This window comes from Phalacrocorax aristotelis, chromosome W (assembly GCF_949628215.1).
Source record: "Phalacrocorax aristotelis chromosome W, bGulAri2.1, whole genome shotgun sequence".
Taxonomy (NCBI): Eukaryota; Metazoa; Chordata; class Aves; order Suliformes; family Phalacrocoracidae; genus Phalacrocorax; species Phalacrocorax aristotelis.
In genome coordinates, this window is record NC_134310.1 from 5,540,193 (window position 1) to 5,562,395 (window position 22,203).

The 22,203-nt window shown below is 44.3% G+C and overlaps 1 protein-coding gene across 4 annotated transcripts in view; it reads right to left on the reverse strand.

Moving 5' to 3' along the window:
- The window catches only part of KDM4B (lysine demethylase 4B), a 107,956-nt gene extending 87,497 nt beyond the window's left edge, over positions 1 to 20,459 (reverse strand). For 2 of the 4 annotated variants that reach the window (XM_075077588.1, XM_075077587.1), the window contains exons 1-5: positions 20,210 to 20,459; positions 6,540 to 6,702; positions 4,259 to 4,434; positions 3,247 to 3,361; positions 994 to 1,187 (exon numbers count right to left, since the gene is read on the reverse strand). In XM_075077588.1, the coding sequence (XP_074933689.1) occupies positions 994 to 1,187; positions 3,247 to 3,361; positions 4,259 to 4,434; positions 6,540 to 6,680 (626 nt within the window). In that variant the 5' untranslated portion in view covers positions 6,681 to 6,702; positions 20,210 to 20,459. Of the gene's footprint in view, positions 1 to 993; positions 1,188 to 3,246; positions 3,362 to 4,258; positions 4,435 to 5,748; positions 5,770 to 6,539; positions 6,703 to 20,209 lie in introns of those variants that run through there. The other 2 variants (XM_075077590.1, XM_075077589.1) reach the window with 2 other exon arrangements.
- Between the last annotated feature and the right edge of the window lie 1,744 nt (positions 20,460 to 22,203).

Genomic DNA, 22,203 nt, shown 5'->3' on the forward strand with positions numbered 1-22,203 from the left:
ATAGCTGAACGTTGCAGATTCAGCCCCTTCTTCCACTCCTTTTTGAGACTGTAAAAGAACACTATACCCATTCATTACAGCCTCTTTGCTGCTGGTAGCTTTTATATGCCCGCAGGCGCTAACAGCCTGGAGAAACTTGGTGTCACCGGGGACTCATATTGCAGCGAGATGGGAGGATCTTGCCTGCCGCTGCCAGGGTACGACGACAGCAGCTTCACAGTGACATTTAAGCTCCAATTTGCACACAAATGTCAATATTTATTAGTCACATCAAGATCTTCAGTAAAGTTCTTCTGGGTTGCTAAGTCTCTCTGGTTATACTTTTAAACAGGAGACTTGAGAAAAAAGACGACAGACTGGTTCTTGGTAACATATTCCAATTTCCTGGCTTAATTTCATCCTTACCTATTGATTATTTTTGTGGAAAGTTATTTCCAACCCATCCATGCATCAACAGTGTTGAAAAACTCTTACCATTATTCTAAGAATTGACTATGAAAAGGTAACCCTTTGACCTACCTTGTCCCTAGAGTTTTAAGCATATTTACATATTTAAATAATGGAAAATTGAAGTAACAGATGTTTCCTGCCTAAAGCACAATGCAAGAACAACAGCCTTTCACTATTAAAGTGCAGCTGAAGCATCCACACATTCCCATCACCATTTGCTCTCCCACATCAGTGGGAGCGCTCTCCCATGCAATAGTTTCCAAAAAGCACCAAGTACTGAAATCTGGTTTTACTTATAATGTCAACAAGTCTCCCTAATTCTGCTACTTTTCTAGAAAAGTCAGGAATTAGGCCTCCGAGCAAGTCAGCATGAAAGAAAGTAAAACTGCTTTCAAATGTAGAGTAGGAGAGGGAAGAAAATAGGAAGAGAGAGACTAAGTAGGCCTGATGCAATTAGGTAGACCTGAAGAAAAGGGTACTGCGGCGGTCTTTAAGTGAAGGCAAAGGTACGTAGCCACTACCTATTAGTGCTCCATGACTTACCAGGATTTTGGCTCCCCAAAATGCAAGTAGTTAATACTGTAGAGATCCATGTCCTCTGTATGCCAAGCAAATGTTGTCTTCCACATCCCAAAGTAGAGGTAGGGAGTGTTTACACCTTCTATGATAATGCCACACTCATGTTCCACCATGTCTAAGAGGGTGTTCAGATTGCCAATGTTCCATTCTTCCACGTCCTGTAATTCAAAAGAAACATTTTGTACTGGAACATTTCAGGACCTGCTAAGCAGAATAATAGTCCACAGCTTCCTTTCAATGCCTTAAAATGTGGATATCCTAGTGTTATCTGCATTAATTTAATTCCACCTGCTTCCAGAAAGCTTACTTTTAGTGCTCATCAATAACCATGAAAAGGATGCATTACCACTACTTTGGGGGAATGGATTGATTACCAGCTTCTCACTAAATATGTTCTCTGAGGAGACACTTGCACTACGTGATACTCTACCATTAAGTAACTGTTCTACTAATAAACATAAGATAAACTAAGGGTAAAATACACTTCTCTCACTGACGTATTCAATCCAGACATTCTTTACCTGATGAAGATGTATCAGCTGATGAAACACTACACTTCAATGTAGCCAAAGTGGCACAAGCCTCTACATCAGCTCAGTGCTTCAGATAAAGACGAGGGAAGTCAGTTTTGTTATTACCAATATTTAAACAGAAAGAACAATAAAAAGAAGTCCTAATTCTGAAGTAGAGAAAACCAGCTATCAACGTGAAATAGGAAAAGTCACATAAACTGGTACAAATCTAACCCTGAGATTGCCTGAAGAGTAATACAACCTCCAAAAGGAAGGAAACTGGTTCCTTTGCACCCCTTTTCCCCAGTGTACTTCATATGCGTGCAAGTAACTGACAGGTATGTGAGCAATCCCAGCTTCACACCACTTGCTGGAGTAACTGCAAGACAGTGAAACTCAAGCTGCGCAATCCTGAAACTTTCTAAATCAACCTGAAAAAAACCAAATGCCACAGGGGCAGGGAAGAAAGGGCTGAAGAAAGGGAGCAGCTGAAAAGCCAAGTGAAAAGGAGTGCAGAGGGAGAATGTTTTTCATGACTCTGACACCTCAATGCTTGCACCAATGTCAGTAATTGGACAATAGGAAATGTTCTTTAGGTGTGACTGGTAATTCAATTATTTCATTTCTACCTACAGGAATCTGAAGGAAACACAATGTATGTTCAGTACCCTGCAGAAGCTACGCCTCCTAAAGCTTGTATTTGTGCCTGGTTATGTCACCTTCCCTGATCGTACCAGGGACAAGAATGCGATACTCTCATCAAAGCCCCAAAAACTATGGATAACTGACGTCCATGGCAGCGAAAGCCTCAGATATCTATGTCTATTCCAATTAACTCCACATTAAACCATACTGATAATAAAAAGACACTTCTACATTAACATGCAGTTTATACTGCAGATAATCAGACAACACTCCAAAAAAAGGCCACTTTCCACTCAAAAGAAATCTAAAGCAGGGTCCTTCCTCTGTAGTTTAGCTGCCTAAGAAGATAAGCAGCCTTTATCATTCACAGCAGAAGAAACCACAACAGAATTACTTTAAGTGCAGGATGCAATTTCACCAAGGAAAAGCTTAAACAATTTGAATTGTAAAATAATTTATCATGCAGGTGCATTGTATCCTAATACAGCTGCCTACAAAGAAAAAATCCAAATGCAAATATTTTAGTTGTGTTAAGAAGCAAAAAAAGTATTTCTGATGAAGTACCCAGTTCCTTGAAACGCTGCCTTTTTCTGGCTCTCAGGTGCTTCAGCAGAAATCTCTATTTTATTCCCTTAAAAAAAAAGAAAAAGAAAAAAACCTTAGCATGATAGAGATCAGGATCAGCAGCTTACTTTTAATTTACCTGCGTACCATCACATATATCTGGGCGTATCATTATGACATCAGTCCAGTTTTCTTTAACAACCTTTTCTCCAAGCTATATACAACTCATTTAAATCACTTTTTTCCTCATTTTTCTGGTAAACTAAGCTTTTCACAGTTTCCATTGACTCTATTATCCTGAATCTCTGGGGAAGGTGTGAAGTTTAGTCACACTTTTGTAATGAGAGAAAAATTAAGATATTATTTGCCTTTTTTTTTTTTTTTAAGGTTGCTAAACCAAATAAATGCTGAATTCTTGTTCCTTAATGATAAAAAGGAGCAATAAGGAAGTCAGTATCCACATTTAAAATAAATAAAAGAGGAGCATTTCACTTACTGCATCATATAGTGAGCCACTGATATCAGCTCCATAAATTGGTGACACAAATGTAAGGTTCTTCCAGTACTTGCGCTCCAAGTCTTCAAAATCTTGATGGCGTGGAGTACAATACCTGATAAGGACATGGAAAAGATAAGGATGTAGGAAGTCCTAAGACTTCTCATCACACTCATCACAGACAGAAAAACAACTGAAAAGAAGCACGCATTTCAAAGTAGGCACACTCAAGGTTACTGAAGGTGTGTTTCATTTTTAATTCTACTCAGATTTATATAATTTGCTGCCTCTTAAACCTTTCTACAAAACCTCTTAGTGCATACCGACAAACAGGATGGGCACTTATGCGAAGCATCAGATCCCCGTCCTAAGGATGCATGAGATGAAGTTACTACATTGGGAGCTGAAGTAAGGTAAAGCACTCGGGTACGTGCTGTATTAGCAATATCTCAAAGTCGACTGCATTATGTCAGTAAGGCTTGAGTTAAAGTCCAAGGTACTCCAGAGCTCTGGGAACGTGACTCTGGAAAAAGGATGCAACTGCAGCTTGTATCAGTCGGCTTGTCCCAGCTAACTGAAACGCTCCGCAAAGTTCCCAGTCACTTCAGAAAACGCTTGTGTTATTAATATTAGCTCAGACGCTCCAAGATACTTTTATTACTTGTATTCCTACCTCAGCAATGGAACACATTTTCCAGAACAAACATTCACGACACACCGAGAGCTCTTTGAGGCCCAAGCCATCCATTCTTTTCAGGCAGATTCTTAGCCAAATACTGACTTCAAAGAACCTTTCTATACCAATGCCCAGGAAAAGATCTAAGATATACCAAAAGCCACTAAGTTACAAACTTGTTTGAGATTCTGGATGTAAGCTTTCGAGAAAAAGCTGCTTCTTCAGTAATGCTTCCTATTTAACAAGGCTGCATTTTTCTTTTCAGCTTGTTTCTAGAAAGAAAAGCTTCCTGCACAACTCCCCCATTCACAATATAAGTGCACCACTTAAACATACTTCTCGCTATTAGCCAGACGCCGGTATTCTCCCACAGTCATGGGTTTCTTCTGTATATTATACTGGGTGAATAACCCCGACTGTCCAGTAACCACCTGCTGAATAGGAGCTGGGATAACCATGTCATCTATGTCATCGTAGGTTTTTCGGGGCTTCCATTCCTTGGGAGGAATCACCTGGAATCGGGGGGGACAAAGGAAAAAAAAAAACATCATGATCACAACAGGCAAACACAACCTCTACTGAAAAAAAAAAAAACCTGTTGAAGCGGGAGGTATTTCATCCTGCTGCTGCAGGTTATCAGATAACAGCAGCATCTCAAATAACCAGCACATATGACAAGACACCTGTTCTGCATCTGCTGAAGTGCAGGACTAGCTGACGTGGTCAGCGGGCTGATAGCCTGCCTGCCGGCAGTCCCGTCAATACAGTGCCACAGTGACGATAAAAAGATATATATCTTTTTATATCTATCATACCAAGGAAATAGGCTGCATACCAGAAGGACTGCACGTGCTTTCCCTCCGGAATAGCATTCCTCTCTCACCTACCATTCCACAAAGTTGCAGGAAGACTCCAGCAGCTTTACCAGTATGTTGCATCTCTATAACCTTTCATGGTACTCTAAACAACTATTCCATCTAGCAGATCACTTACATTAGGATTTTCTTGAGGGGGTGGTGGTTTTTTGTTTGTGTGGTGTTTTTTTTTTTTGTGTGTGTGTTTGTTTTTTTTTTTTTACTAGGAAGGCTCAAAATCCTGTTACATTATTGCTGTTGATGTTTCTGTAGGTGACACATCCTTAAATGAAACGGGGTAAGGGGTAGAGAAGAACAAGAAAAAACCGTGGGGAATGCCTCCAGAACTCTTTCCTCACTCTTGGAGGCTGCACAAAAAAAAAAAAAATATGCTGCAAAGCAGTGCCGAATCTGGAAGAAAAAGCTGTAACTTTAAACAGAAGAGCTGCCAACAATTCTAGGCTCAAGATCAGAGAACAATCAGTAGGACATTCAGTGGGCATGTGGAATGAAAAAAATAAAATATCTGCAATCTAATTTGGTGTAAGGATCAAGCAAAAAAGGTTATGGCAACTGGAAGACAAGTTATTGACTTTCATGGGGACGGTTCCTCCAGGGTACGATATGTTCTGGTTCCATTACAAGGCTCTGAACTGCAGTTGCAATAGAGACACAAAAATCAACCTGGAACGCTCAGATTTAGTCCTACAAGTAGAGTAATCTGGAATTCACCAGCAACCTTTATTAAAATAATCTACCCTAGCAGACTCATGGAAGGTAATTGCTAGCACACTTGAGTGGACAAGGAAACATTTCAGAGAGCTTTTTATCAATACCCAGCTCTATTTAGAACTGTAATAAAAACAGTAATTGACCTATGTTTTAGAAAAATAAGAATTAGTTCATGCCTAACAGCTTTATTTCTCTGCTGTGCTTTATTAGGTTCTGCTAAATACCATACGTAACAACTACCTTGTCAGAACAAACGATCTCTCAGCCTATGGTGCAACATGACACAGCCACAGAAATACTCCTTCTAATCAGTTAGCCCCGACTTTTCCAAGCAGATGCATGTCAAGCTTCACATGAGGAGTTCTCATAATGTTTCACCAGTTTCAGTATAACAATGCGGTTGGGAAGGAAACAGAAAGATGTTTTAGAGCTGGCTGGAGAACTGCTTCCTGAAGGTCAAAAAGGCGATTTTGGGAAATGCATACAGGACATGTTTCCAGGTCTAGATTCAAGTCAGCATAAGGTGGTAGCCCAGAAGGTTAAAAAGGTAAAAGTAAAAAGTCTGCACCCATTCGTATCTATATGATTCAGGCCCTCCTTCCCATCCAAACCTAAGCAGATTTCAAAAGCTTCATCCTTTACCCTACACTCTGGGGAGCTGAAAACCTCACGCCTCCAGCCCTTGAGGACCATGGCTACCACCACCTCTACCCTCAGCAACAGAATCAGGACAGGGAAATACCCTTAAGCCACTTCTGCAAGGGCTGGGAATGTCCTTGTTTTCCATGTAGGGGTGAGGAAAAGACATCCTTCTTTTACTCTTATGGAAGGCCTGTAACTCCTCTGCCTTTCCTCTCTCGGTAAACCAAAACAAGAGGTTGCAAGTATCATTTTCAAAAACACACTCTGCTTGACTACATGAACGCAAATTGCTTCCGAGTGATACAACTTCACAGACACCCTACCTAAAGCAGAGCCTCAGGAAGGCAGCCTTCAGGAAGCTTTCAGCTACCTAAGCTAGGGAAACTCACCTTGGCAAGTCCTGCTCGGTGAGCTCCTTGCGATTCAATGTAAGCAATGTATTTCCCGAAGTCCCGAAACTCCTCAAGGGTGGGACGAAAGGTCATGATCTTACAGCCAGGGTTCTGCGGACTTGGGTTTTCCGACCCCATATTTCTAGTACAGCGGCAATGCCTGAAGAGGGGAAACAAAAAAGGAAAAAGAAAGATGCAGAAAAAAAATACTGGTTAGAAACCTTTTTCTTTCTACTTGCTTTAATGAATTTCACAGAAAGGCACGGGTGTATTTTTCATTCCTCTCCCCTATTCCCCAAAGAGAGTATTTTTGAGTACTACCCTCTAACACGGATATGAAAGCCTTCTGACCAAAAATCCAGTCTATTTGCTAGCAGGGCCTTAGGAAGGGTCAGGTATCAGGGAACTCCTGATACCAGTATCATCTGAGAGATTGGATAGGGCCTAAATATAGATCGTAGACTTAACATCGCACCCTGCGTTCATCGTATAAAGTTGTGCCTCATCAGAATGGCGGTCACGAACAAACTCCTCACTACCTTCAGCATCTATTCAGTGCGTGCACAAAACTCGTTGCCCCTCAAAGTTTTCCAGCAGAATACTTGGTCCTTTTCTATATTTAGTGACAAAACCAGCAGCTTTGGCCAATGTATTAGCTACTATTCCTTCTGGTTTTTTCCATGTGCTAGGCTACATTAAAAATAATAAAAATAGGGTTCTTAAAATGTACCTACATTACATTTTAATTGTATTTGAAAGATGTTTTGAAATTGTGCATCCACATTTCTTTTAAGAATTGTCTATTTTGTCTGTGTACCTTGCAATGTGAAAAGCAAAACTGCTCAGCTTACTTCAAAATTTGCAGGGGAAAAAAGTAAGTCCAAACCAATTCAGGACAAAATATTTTTTAAAATGGACCTTTGTAAGGTTATGCTGGAAACTTATAAAGGCAAACAAAATGCTTTAATGACATTTCAGTTGCCAACGTAACTACGAAAATATTCTCCACGTCAGAAAAGCAGCTACAGCACACACGACATGCTCAGGCTATCACGAGAGGGCAGTATGGGGCTTTTCAGGAATAAAACACAGCAACACTACGCCAAACGCGACTTCTAAATCAGAAGCAAAGTATGCTTGGATTTAAATTGATTTCCAACTAGCCGAGAAGTATTCCAGATGCTACTAAAAGTACTCCGCATTAGCAAAACTGAAACCAAACAGAAATATCGCTATATCAGTGTTTTAACCAGTGAGCATGGCACAAAACTTACGCTTCTCCAAAGAGACAGCAGATAGCCTCACTTGCCTCTTACAATTAAAAACATCACATGCTAATTTGGACAGACTCAACACCCAGCTCACTCAAGACACCAAGGTTTCCTTTACAATTTTAACTGGGTAAAAGTTTTTTAAATTTCTAAGGCAAATGAAGAGTGTTGACTTGAAAATTTTAGAATATAGATTATTTTAGAAATTTTCATAGTAACTTTTATGTAAAATTTATTTCAAAACAGTGGTCTGCAAGCCTAAGCCCTTCCCCACCGCACTCTTTAAAAGAATTTCATGCATAAAATCACAGCCTCTCACATGTTCGTCCTATTCTCCAGCAACTGCCTGGTGCCTCCTCAACAGCAGTGTTACTGCACCCCTAAGCTAAAGGCGATATCAGAGGAGCTCTTCCCAAGAAGCCAGAGACGCAAGGCACACTCCATAAGAAAATCAAACTATATGCCCCAATATTGCACAATATCACAGAGCAAAATCAAGGAAAAAGATACCGCTTCACTCCCTTCACCCCGACAGATACTTCTAACAACTACATTTCTAATAGAAATTGTTGCCATCTCGAAACAAAAAGGCCCTTTAATCTCCCCTCCCATTTTCAGCATGGCCCGGCCCAAAGAGATTTCCAACCTTGCCATACAGTAAGAAAAAGTTTGCTGTGCTTCAGGGTCAGCGCTTATAGATAAGGAACATACTGTAAGAACAGTTTACTATGCAAATGTTTTGCAGAAATAAAGAAAGAGGAAACAGCATCTCCTGTCCCTGAGACAAACCACAGGAGCTGATAAGCTCCAAGCATCCATCTGTTGAGGGTTTCCTCCAAACTACTGTAGAAAAACATTGTTCACCAAGACAACACAGCTGTTCCTGGTGAAGAGTTGGAAGAAAAAGAAAAGTGACTGTTGGAGAAGTGGGCCACAGACAGAAACCATCCCCAAACTTCTATTCCAAAGCAATCTCACTGAGAATACTTCTGCTATTTTTACACCGGGTCTAGAAATGCCACGAAAGTTCAGCCGAGCGGGAAGCACCAAGTCACGCTCTGCAGCAGCACTGCGCACCGGCTGATCAGGAGTATCTGGCACGGGGAAAGGAACTTGAATTCCATCCTGAGGAGGATCTGCCAGCACCATCTGCTCCAGGGATGCCTTCCCAGTATTTGCAGCTTTACCCACAACCAGGGAGAAAAAAAAAAAAAAAAAAAAATAGTCAAAGCCTGGTTTTATCCCATCTTTTCCTCAAGATTACCTCCAGCAATTCCAATTTTTATTCTATGAACTGGAAGCAAATAGTCAAAATACATGCTCCACAAGGAGGGAGGGAAGAATCAAAACACTACTTCATGCAAAGCTTAAACAATTAAAGGGTCTACATGCCTCAATACAAGCAACGTATCTTGGCACTCTGGAACTCTGTCGTGCAGAGACAGCAAAGCACAACAGATTTTTCCATGTTTAATCCCACCTCTTTATTCCTAAGGAACATCTTAACACCTACCCTAGATAACGTTTGCTGCAATGTATGTTCATCTAACTAAACTAATTAAGCTGTTACAAAAAATAGCCGCAGAGCACACGGGAAGGGAGAATCAGTTCAAGTACTTAAGTTAGAGAAGTATCCGAAGCCCCCGCCTGTACATGCTTCCCCCCAGCCCCAAGGAGCTCGAAACACCCAAACCACAGAGAAAGCTTTGGGAGAAAAGAATTTCTTTCTTAACTACTTTGCACATAGCAGCACTAATGTATTTTGGAGAAACAGGGGCAGTGTTTACTGTTGCCTCCTTCCCAGCTCCTGGTATCAGGGAGGACAAGCGGCCAAGGCAGTGGGACAAGCCCAGGGCCATAACGGCAGCCCAGCGACGCTGCAGCTCCCGTATGGGATTTTTTAGGCGACAGCCTCAATAAAACAGTGCTGTAATGAGCTCGCCAGCACCACTGAGGAAGATTTCGCAGCAGAATCTGACTATTCAGAGAACACTGAAAGCATTTTTCATTCACGGCTCTGCCATGCAGCAGGGTGGGTGGTGATGATGTGAACGAACTCTTCCCTCTTCACTATTAATAGTGAAAAGGATGATTTTGCAGTTTAAGCCCCCTATTAGTTCTTGAAAAGAAGTATTCGGGTATTTCTCTCAGCTGGGGGCATTCTGTTTCTTTGAGAGAGAGAGTAACAACCCGAAATATGAAAACCTTCTAATTTGCAACTGTGGTAAGGAAACGCTAAAACTTGTCTCCAGAGCAATGGTCTTGGTGGACACGAACAGCTGAGTTTTTCATATCAATGACTTTGCATGAGTCTCTTCCCTCTCAAATTGATGTGAGCCAAGACACTTATGACTGAAATCCTACACCTGTTGATTGAAACCTTTGTACGGCAGAGAAAAAGCCCAAGAAACCCAGCCGAGATCAATGACTCGTGCTTGCTGAAGGACTTACAGGACTGGGAATCCTTCCTCCAGGACAAAGCTTGGGACTTTCAAGTAGTTCCCCGCTGCTCCCCTGCTATTGATCTCAGAGGAGCGGATAATGCCAACTCATTCTCCTCCGCTGTGCTGGTTTTGGCTGAGAAGGGGTTAATTCTCCTCACTGTGGGGGTCGGCTACCTTTCCAGCTTCCAGCGCTCTGCCGCGTGGCGGGGCCATGGTGGGGGCGGCTGACCCCGACTGGCCAATGGCAGGTTCATTCCATACCATGTGACACCATGACCAGTATATTGGGGGGGGCAGTGGCAGCGCGGAAGCGGCGCGGCGCCGGGTCGGCGGGCGGCTGCGGCGCGTGCGGTTCGTTTCAGCGGTTCGTTCCCCCTCTCCCGGGGCTTTGCGCCTCTCGTTGTTCTCCTTTACATTGCATTTCTACTGTTGTTTCTTTTAATTTTAATTATTAAACTGTTCTTATCCCAACCCACGAGCGTTACCCTTCTGATTCTCTCCCCCATCTACCGGTGGGGGAGTGAGCAAGCGACTGTGTGGGGCTGAGCTGCCGCTAAACCACGACATCCGCTTTTGAGTCAGGGGTAACTTTGACTAAAGGTAGTGTCTGTTAGTGGAAACAAACCTGCCTCTAGGCACCAGTGCTGGAGCTAAATACTGCACCTACACCCAGGGCACACGCCTGAAAATATAAAGCAAACCAGTCCGGCTGGTTTGCTATAAACTCTTCGTTATCAATCCGGATTTGAACAGTAAAAACACGGCAGAATTTATGACAGAGGACTCACTTCGTTTATACAATAACACTAGAAAAACATCTTTAATCTGCCTAAACAAACTTAATATGCTCTCTGGGATTGTCAGCTGCTTTGATAAACCAGAACGCCTGTACCTTCAGAGCCCATTAAAGAAGGCATCAGGTCTAAAGGTAAACCTCTACCCAAGCAATGTTTGCCCTACTACCACGTACATTACACTGCTACACCTGACAAAACCGCTTTCAAACAACCTCCCGTCTCTCCATAAGTGCAGCTTTCCACCATCAACCCCACAAAAACTCCTACTAGCTTTTTTCCAAAGGCCTTGAAGTCAGACAACCAAAATTCAAAAACACGAAGGAAGATGTCCTTTGGAACATATGCCTACAGCAAAAAAGGAGAAAGTAGGCATTCAAACTCTTGTAGGCAAAACCACTGACTGGAAGCCACAGGCAAGAAAAATAACTTTGTGAGGATATATAGCATCCACAGCAACTCCACAAGATTTCACTTGGGTTGTGTTGTAAAGACACACACGGAAATATGCTCCCGAGCGCACTCTGCAACCTGCTGCCAACAGAGAGTAGAGCATGCACCCCCGTTAGTCTGCGCGCGCCAGTGGCGGGCACGCACGCTGGCACCGCTATCGCACCCTGCCGAAGGAGAAAGAACCACAGCCATCAAAATTTCACAGAATAAACAAAGCGCTGGCCACAGTTTGAAGCGAGAGGAAATTTCACAGCAGTACCAACTTGGATAGCTATTGAGCTCCCATTTGTTCTTCTCCTGTGCTAAATATGATGATTTGTGGTGCCACAGTGCAAAATGATCAGGGAGCTGACTCTGGTTACATGGCTGTGCTTTAAAACGAGTGTGGAGTTGCAGAGGACAGACTTTAGTGCAAAGCCACCATCTCAAACCACAGCCTCAGCACACAACAAAGAGTTTCAAACATCTGAAACAGTTCTATGAAAAGCCTTAGCGGATTAAACTTTTCCAGAAGGCACACTTAGAACAAATTCTCCTCTTACAACATAGTCTCTCTTCCCCAAACAGGAGAGCTTGTTACCTCCTACAAAAATTGGAATTTGTTCAAGGGTTACTGGTGCTCTTCAATCGAATTGCCCTTTTACTACAGAACACTGAACCTACTAACTCTTAATCTAATCAATGCAGACAACAAACATCACTGCACTTGTAACACCAGTAAAACTGCTGTTAGCAGTTAAGAAAGTTAAGTTCCACAGCTCATTACACTACATAAGGCCAGTGAATTATACACCCTTGCAGGAGACCATCTAAGGACAATGCACGCCAAACCGAGGCAGGGAAGTGTAGTAAGTCCCAGATACTGAGGAGGAAAAAAAAAAAAAAAAAAGAGATATAATGAGAAGATCTAAATGAGGCACATCTAAATAGCTTAGATAATTGAAGACAAAGAAGATGTATCCAGCACAAAGCACAAAAATCATTAATCTATAACAAATTATTCATTTCAATGCTGAAAACATAGCAGCTCACTCTTCGGGGAAGAAATTCTGAGCGCATTCTACTCCTGAGTAGAGAAAGCTGCTATCAGGCAAATAATTTACTGTTTTAATACTTTATCTTCCTAAAGAGAGATGCTGTGTCTTAAGCAAGGTTTTTAAATCATAACAACAAAATCTTAAAACCTCCCTTGCCCTGCATTTGTTGTTATAACTCTCTGGATGTGTCAGAGCACAATCAAAGCCTGGCAGCACTGCATAACGCAACGGGAACCTGAATATCAATGGTAACAAATTCTCTAATCTTGTTTCAACACCCAAATTGTTCAACCTTTTGTCTTCTTGCCTTACCTGGCAATTTCCCTTGAAGACTCATGTCTATTGATCCAAACGCATCTACTAAAACTCCCCTGTCCTTTCAATAATAACTAGAAAAAGAGACTCTTGACTCACCCTAGGATTTCTCATCCTAGGACAGGCTGGACAGCATATTAAGAATTCCTTATTACCTGGACATGGTCCCCACCAGCCAACACAATGTGCCTCACTTCAGCGACACCGAGAAGCAAGCTACCATGGATTTACCACCATGCGCTCTCTAGACGCTCTCTGGAAACTCCTGCAGAATGTTCAATGCGTTGGCAATCCATTCTGACCTCATGGCTTACCTCACAGGGCCCTGTCTCTGCAGCTGTACCCAGAGCTCCTCCTTCAAGTGAGGCCATGCTGGTAGGACATCATTGTTTTCCCCACAGCGTGGGCAAAACGTTAACACAACTACTTCTAGCAGTGCTCGGAAAACTGAAAAACTAAACAAAAGGACTTAAACTTGGTCATTTCTCTCACTGTCCTCAATTAAACTGTCAGTCAGGTTGGGTTTATGCCCATTGTCATGGAGCTGAGGCCAAGTGCGCACTGATGGAGTGCGGGAGGTGGCAGAGCAGCCTCCCTCGTCTGCAGTAATGCATGCTCTTCTCAGCGAAAACAAAACATGTTGTACAGGAGTCAGACAGCCAAGTAGCATCACAAGAAATTAAGATTCACAGCCTTGTTTTTACCTCCCTCTGCTCTTTGCCAGAAGGGCTCTGGGAAATGCTTACAGGGGAACTTCTGCCTTAGGAACCACATCCCTGGACTCAGGTTGCAGGTTCCCTTTGCGATTAAAAAATAGGAAAGCTTGTGGTCTGTTAATTTTGCCCAAGTCTCCTTAAAGTCCCTGGCAAACTTGAAATGAAAATAAGTTTAGTTTAAGGAAAAAAAGAAAAAAGAAGCAGCTGATCCTAACTGAAAATACTGTAAAGTTACAAAATTAAACAAAAACCCAAGAAAATACAGATTTCAAGTGTGCCTGAATTAACTTCTTGTTCTGACTCGCTTAGTACTTCTAAGGCACTTCACATTCACATTTTAACTCATTATTTGATGACAAAGTTCTGACTGTAAATATTAATGGAAACCTCGTGTTTATTTGAAATGACTTTTTTTTTTTAATAAATTAGGCTGGAGCTTAGAGGGCAGATTCTTCTATTTCCATCTACTTCCTTTCTCAGTGAGCCAACTAATTATACTCAAATTTACATCTAGATTCTCATGGCTCAGGCACTATCAAAAGAATAAAACCTGAACTTCTGCAAAACATCGAGACTATATTACACAGGCAATTCTATATCACTAGTTTTAGAGAAGAGTTATGTGTTGCAAGCATAGCTGCCACCATGTGCCTTTCTTCCCCTTTATTTCCCAGAATCAGATTACAGCATTTAGACAGCGTAAATTTTTAAGTTCTCAGTTTGTTGTGGTGTTGCTCAGCCCAGATTTAAATGACTAAGATTAGAGCAAGAATTTAAAACTAACACCTTTTCTGAAACATTTATATATTCAATTCATTATGTTTTTAACCTCCAAATTGCTTTGAACTTTGTATTTCTTTCATGAGACCTAAGTAAATAGAAGATTTGAGAAAGAAGAGCCAAGGGACAACATTCCCATACAGGCACAGCAAGTACCCACCAGCCAAATGGATGAAGATCTACAGTGCTCGGGATTTGACAAATTAGAGTATCTTCTACTAAATTTTACACTCCACAAGGCTTCTCTGGCATTCCAGATTCTCCTGTACTTGAAATCAAGCAGCATATTTAGCTCATTAAAGTAAAATAAAGTTTTCCCCTCAAGCATCCTGTTAGCTCTGTAAGCGTACAGCTACTCATACGTTTCTTCAAACAGCAGAAAAATTTAGTCACAAACAGCATTTAAAAGCAGAAAAAGCATTTAGATTTAAGAGCAAGAAATACGTAAGAAATTAAAACAGTTCATTACTGCCTGAAGCAAGGTAGTCAACAGCCTTCTGTAATGTTCATTTCTGACTAAATTCAGGATCAGTACCCAGCTGTCTCCCCCTCAGATTTAAGGTTTTACTGAATACGCAAGACACACTCATACTAAAAACACAAAATCCGCATACCACTATGGAGAGAGAATCTGTAACAAGGTATCTTATGAACTTTAGTTTACTGCACAACACAATAGTTATCTGCACTGTCTTTACTGTCTTCACTATATTTACTGCAAGGCCATAGGAGTATTAAAAAGAGAAAAAGAAGGCATTTCATTTGGACTTACTCTTCTCAGCGGCTCTGCTGTGACTTTGGACCTTTGATGCCAAGCACACAAAACTACTTTGGGTTCACTTTGCCAGAATATGAACAAGAGCATTTAGGAGCTCACCATTTCAAACCGCAAGACCACAGTGAAAGAAGAAACCTCCTGCCCAGACCTGGAGCAGTTGAGGAAAAAGAAAGTACCTCTTTTTTGTGTATTCCTGTTCAGTCTGAATAAGAATTCAAAGGCTCAACTCCCAGCACCTGAGTCCAAGGCAGCAGTGCTGCAAACCTTAAAACATTGTCAAGTAACGCAGAGTCTATTATTCCTACCAGAAAGCATATGCAGTTCAGAAAACTTGATTACTGCATCACTGCGTACAAAAAGGTAATTCCTATATCAGATTAATACCTTAATGAGGACTAATTCCCAAGAGCCTTCCTTCAGCAGACCTGCCAGAACTACAAGCCTGCAGCAACGTTCTCCGTAACTTGCTCAACTACTTCTCCAGGTTGCTTCGGATTTTTGTACAACAGAAGTTCAACAAATGTGATTGTTGTAAGTGCTTTTGACTATTTTGCCAATGTAAAAAAATCAAAACCTTGGTTGCATTTTCTGCACAAGGTGCTTTAGGTTCTGCCTAGAGTGGGTGTGACACACTGACCCAGATTCCAGGCTTAAGAGCAGCTGCATTGCCAGAAAATTATCTACTCAGGAAGAGACTGAGCAAGAGGCAAAGCCAGCAGGCGGAAGAACAGGACCAAGAAGTGTAACATAGCTCATACCGCTCCCGAAGTGCACTTTAGCGGGAATACCTATCCCCAGCTGCACCCGTAAATAACTTAAAAGCCTCATCGTCACAGAGAGAAGCAGGGGGAGCCCCACAGTCTTCTGTTAGGCATTTCGTACCTCATTTCTTATCCATTTTTCATACTTCTTAACCAAAACTAGGCAACTGAAAGGAGTGACAATTTGAAACATCAGCTAAAGCAAAACCTGGGAGAAAACCAAGCTAGCTTCACATCAGCTTCAAGGTAACATTGGACAGTTCTAACCTCTCCCAGCTCAATTTTATCCAACTCTTCTCTCCGGCAGCTAGAGCTCCAAACTTCAACACATACAGCAGCCGCACTGCTTGGTCTGCCAACACAGAACTGAGAACAAATACGGCAAACTTCAAAAAAACTTATCTGCAACAAAAAAAAAAAGCGCCCACACAAACCGCAGAGGCTCACCAAAATTCTCCCCACTACTCTGAATGCATATGGGGGATTGTAAAGGAATATCAGAACACCTCAGGAAATCATCTTAACACACCACCAACTTCCAACACTGTCTTCTTAAGCCATATTCAAATACAAATCAAATAGGTTCAAGAAATAAAAGAACAATCCTATGTTTTCCAAGAAATTGGGAATTGTGGCTTGTTCTTGAGACTTCTGAAACAGCAAAGAAAACAGAAAAAAAAATTAATTTGCAGGTCATTTTTGCCATGACTGAGGCACACACAGACTAAGGAAGGATCTTACGCTACACAAAAATACCACAACAGAATACAGCTGCGTTCTCCTGTCGTAGCAGCCACACAGTAAGAATAGAATTGAAGAACTGCTTAATTTATAAAAGAGAATAATTTGCTCCATGAAAATATAAATAAGTGCCTTAATTGAGCCATGGTAGCAAGCGACTATATCCTAAGTTGTGACAAGACAGAACCTATTTGGTCCAAAACAACGATTAAAAAAAACCCCTTCCTAAGAAATGATCAGTTTTACTGAAAAATACTGAGAATGGAAAAACACCCTTCTTATCCCACAATGATTTTATACTGAGAACGATAATGCAAGCTTAATATCACTAAAGCTATGTACAATGACAAGATTTCTACCAATATTTTGCAGTACTCAAGGATTTCAGTTTGTCAGCGCATCAAACGGACAAACCATGTCTTGATTCTGAATCAGATGACAGATAATTACTTCAAACAGTGCCTTGCACAGCCACAGAGAATCCTGATGGCATCCAAATATTCTAAGCAAATCCCTCACTTGCAGTGACATATTTAGCTGTCATCCATCTTTGATATTAACAGATGCTATATTGCAAGTAACCCTGCGTATAGCACAAGCAGACAACGAGCAGACAGACAGTAACAGGCATTGCAAAACCTTTTCAACGGCACAGTAAAACATTAAAAAGTGAGTCAGGGTGGAAAACTTCACCAGTCCAGTTGTTCTGTATTGGCCAGAATTAATTAAAAGGAAATAAAGTTTCTAATTCTTCTGACTGCAAAGAGATTCTCATACCATGTTAACTGATGCATGGTTGTCTCAGCCTGCGGCAAGACAGAGCTATTATTTCTACTTACATGCAAACTTCCCTATGCATCCAAATTAGATGTAAACTCTGAAGGCTAATTACAGCTACCTGAATGCCAACACATTGTTTATTGTATTACAGCTGGACAACCTAGCAGAAAATAAGAATACCTAACTCTTGATAAATGTACCAAAAAGCCCCCATATAGCTAACACACTTATCCAGCACGTCTGGACAAACTGGTTTTCCCAACTCATATAAAATTTCTTGAGACCTCTTACATGGAAATAGTTCAAAGTTTTCAGTAGTTGTCTATATTCTTGATAATGTAAAATGCCTTGTGCCTGACGATCTGTAAAACGACTCTACCCTATCTGTTAATTGACAGGAGTTGATGGTATCACTAGAAACAGTTCTCACTTCATTTTGCCCAACAGTTCAGTTTAACAGGAGGGTAAGTTGTTCTGAGGACCATATTTGCCTCAGACCAATAACCACCATTACCTAGAGGAAAGAGGCGGGATTCTACCTGAAAGCGCATTTCCCTATCAACTTCTCATCAAAAGCTGATGAAACCTCTTACATATGTAAGGTCTTACTTTAAAAAGCCCATGTTCACCCTGAAGTCAAACTCTGAATGTCAGACCTGCATACTTTGTTCTTTCGCCCACACGTTCTAACTTACTGAGAAAGCTACCTTCTAATGTATAAGACCACATGTGTTCTGGTCCCACTGGATCATGAATTATCTCTTTCCAAGGAGCAAAAAAAAGGAGAAAGACTAATACATTACTGAGCGTTGGACAGCATTTTTCTGTCAAAAGACGTTTCAGCGAGTCTTACGCGTGAACGGTAGCTCTGTAACAAGGAATCAAGTCTATCCACCTACAGATGCTTTGCATAGGAGTAACTCCTACCACTAACGAGAAAGAAACAGCTGTCAGTTCCTTTTGGCACTGGAGGAATCAGTCTACCTGCCTCAACTTCTTTCACTTATTACAGGGGAACCTAAGAATTACAAACTTACTGTCAAAAAGCAATTACCCCTACATACTCCAACAGTTATTTTATTTAATTGCTGAAATGTAACCGGAAGTTTTACATTCTAGTCTTAAGGTTTCTAGTCATTATGCCAACTTTAACAAAACAGGGAAGGAAACAGAACGGAAAAAAGGAAAAGTTCATAATAAAGAAGCAACGACTTGCGTGTAAAAAGGGAAAAACCACCTGCTCTTAGGCTTCTGATGAACAGATTTCTATGAAATTGCCTCCTTTTGGTTACGAGAAACTTAACTTTGGATGGGTCAAGCTTGCTAGAACATGATAATGTATTTATGGTGCCCCAGCACAAAGACAACCAAGTCCCATAACAAAACTCCAATGTTCCAGGCCTCAACAGCAACACAAAACCAGCCCGCGCCCCCGAACAGCGCCCACTCCCTACGGCAGCTTTTATTGAAAAGTACAAAAGTTAAAGAACGGGTATTAAAACTAAATCTAATTTGTGACTTCAACCCTTTAAAACAGAGGGGTTCAAAACAGTCTTTCTGCAATACACCCAGCTCCTAAGCAGCTACATATATACACCGTTTTCAAGAACAAGAATCAAAGCCAGCTTTAAAGGAAAGCCAAGTACCACCTCCAGGCGAAGGGTTTCCTGAATAGTTTCCCCTTCCACCACATACTACATCCCAAAAGAGCCTAACAGAACTTCTATTTATTTCTTAAATAAAAGGGCAAACTAGCAGCTAAAACCCAGGGCAAGTCACCAAAGCATGACCAGACAAACAATTTCTGCAGCCCGCAACTGTTTCAGAGCCGGACATCTCACTTCTGCAGGCTGCAACCTCCATGCTCAAGGCTGCCTGGCAAGGGGCAGGAGGACGGGCTAGCTACGGGGGCAGCCAGGCTTATTACTATAAGAAAAATAAAATTTAAAAAATACTAGTTTTGGCCCTACACTCTGACAGTCTCGGGGGGGGGGGGGGGGCGGCGAAGGGAAAGCGGAAAAAATAAAATGCCGGTGTCCTGTTCTCGCCACCAGGTTCCCTCGCAGCCGGGCCGAGGCCGCCCGAGACCAGGCACAGAATCACTGACCCAACGGCAGCTTTGGGTCGCCAACGTCTCACCCACCCAGCGGAACCCCCAGCCGCACATCGCCCACCAATAAATCCCTTATCGCGATCGAACGCAACCGACGCCGAGACGGCGCCCGCTGCCGGTACCCCGGGGGGGGGTGTAAGGGACCCCCCACGGGGCCTCCCACCCACACAAACCCCCCCAAAACACCCTGCGTTGGAACACGGCGCTGGGAGGCGGCGCCTCCCGCGGACACCGGGCCGGGGCCCGAAGCACCGGGGGAGGGAGCGCGGCGGGGGGACGCGGCGGGGTGCGGATATGGGGGCGGCGGGGGGCTCCCACAAAGACAAAGCGGGCGGCGGGGCCGGGAGGAGCGGGGCCGGGTCCCCTGACTCCACAGGCCGGTCCCCCCGGGGCCGGGGCCCGGCGGCGGCCGAGGGCCGGGCCGCGAGGAGGAGGGCCGGCCAAGCCGGCTGGCGGAGGGAGGCGCGGCGTCCGGAAGCGAGAAGCAAAACCGGGGCCCATCGGTGAGAAGAGGCGGTGGGGAAGGGGCTCGGCCCGGCGAGACGGAGCCCGGCGCCCCGGGGGGGTGGGCAGCGCCGGGTTGCGGGGGGCGCCGCGGTCCCGGGGTGGAGCCGCAGGCGGCGGCCAGGCCCCACGGGGAGGGAGGGAGGAAGGCAGGCAGGCTGGCGGCGGCCACCCCCGTACCTGGGCCCGCGGGCGGTCCCCCTCGGTAGCGGCGGCGGCCCCGGGCTGCCCGTGAGGAGCGCCGATCGGCCCGGCAGAGCGGAAGGGGGGCGGCGAGGAGAGCGCAGCACCCCGCAGCCAGCACCTGCCGCCCGCCTCCTCGCCCTGCTCGTTGGCTGCGGCCGACACCACCTTCGCAGCGATTGGGCGCATCGCTGGTGAGAGGCGGCGGTTGCTGCCCATGGCGGAGCCGGTCACCGAACAACAAGAGGAGCGCATCCGTTGATTGGCGAATCGCGCTGGGTAACGGCCTGCCCACCAACAGGCGGGGCAGCCGGTCGCTCTCACGTCGCTCAGCCGCTTTCTGCGAATAGAACGCGGCCGTTGGGAGACGGCGACTCGCCCTCAGCTTGCTATTGGGTGAGAGATGGGAAAGGCGGGCTTCGATAGGAGGCGCGGGGTGCCCGTCAGCGCCCCACAGCTCTGCGCTCCGGCGGGGGCGCGGGGCGGTGAGTACGTGAGGAGCCGCACAGCAGCGCGCGGGGGGGGGCTGCGGCCCTGCGCCAATGGGGCGGGGAGGGACCGCCCCCCACGCCCCCCCAGCGAGCTGATGGCGCCTCATGGCGGGCGGGCAGGTGAGCGCGGGGCACTGCCATTATCCTGCCCCGGCCCGCCGCCTCCCCGCCAGGGCCGGCCCTCGGGGCCATGGCGGCGCGCCCCGACGGGGGGGCGTACCCTGGCCGCCGCAGTCACTGTGCCCGAGGAGATCCCGGAGCGGGGGTAGCCCGGCGGCGTTAAAGATGGCACTCATACATTGCACAGCGAGACAGGCGAACGGGTACCGCGGCCCCGCCAGCCCGCGTTCGGTAAACTGGGGGTTCTCCCAGCAAGGGGAGAGCTCGGGCCCCAGCCCCGCACCTCCCCTTCTGCCTGACAGGGAAGAGCAGGCCCAGAGGGACCTGAGGAACCGTGGGGGGATGAGGGGTTCGGCTGTTACACCCTCACACTATTTGGGCAGTAGCTGTAGGCTCCCCATCTCTCATGACACCTGTAGGCTGGCGCTTTAAAAAGTTAACCACGAGCTACTGACAGTGCACTGGATGCGCTTGTCCACACCAGTTCATCCTTTTGAAGGACTGACCTAGGCTTCATTCCACTTTCCCCCACAGAGGACAGAGCAGCACCGTGCCCTGACGGCAACCTGAGCGTGGAGCCATGGCGGTGGCATTCTGCTGCCCAAGGAGCGGAGCTGGAGCCGTGGTTTCCCTTCTCCTGCAGAGGTGCCGCAGGTCCTAGTGAGAACCTACACCCTGAGCCCCCGCTGGCTCCTCACATCCCGTCACCACAGGTAACACCAAACGGGCCGCAGTTACAGGACCAGAGCCGCCTGCGGGGATGAAGAACAATGGGGGGTTTTTTTAATTTATGCTTAAACAAACTGTGCAAACCATAGATTCCATACACGTGCTGGGAAGCGAGATGGAAATTCCCAAAATAGAAGAAAGATCCTTTTCTTGTTTTACAACATTGTTATTCTCACTTCCCAGTTCCTAATCCACAAAACACTTATTTCACCAAATCACTTATCGGACGCTCACTCCAGAATTTCACAACACAAATGTATACAAGTAGGTACAGGAAATGAAGGATCACCCTACTAATGATCTCTACTATTAAAACACACGATCCCTTCATATCCAAAGCTGCACACCAGCTTATTTACAGCACAGTCATTTTCCTGGTAGAGCTTTACCTTGAGATCTGCAAGCCCCAAATCAAAGTGTCTAATTTGCCAGGAAATTCTAATTCATGCTAAAACCCATCAAAACTCAAAACAGGACACTGAAACCTATGTAGGAATATAAATTTTTGTTATTACTTGGAATATGGAAAACAAAACAATTACTAAGGAAGTCATTGCAATAGGTTCTTTCAATTTAAATACACACAACCTTCCTCAGTTTCACCCACTCAACCCAAATTCTTCTCATCACAATATAGAAAGCGGAAGGACA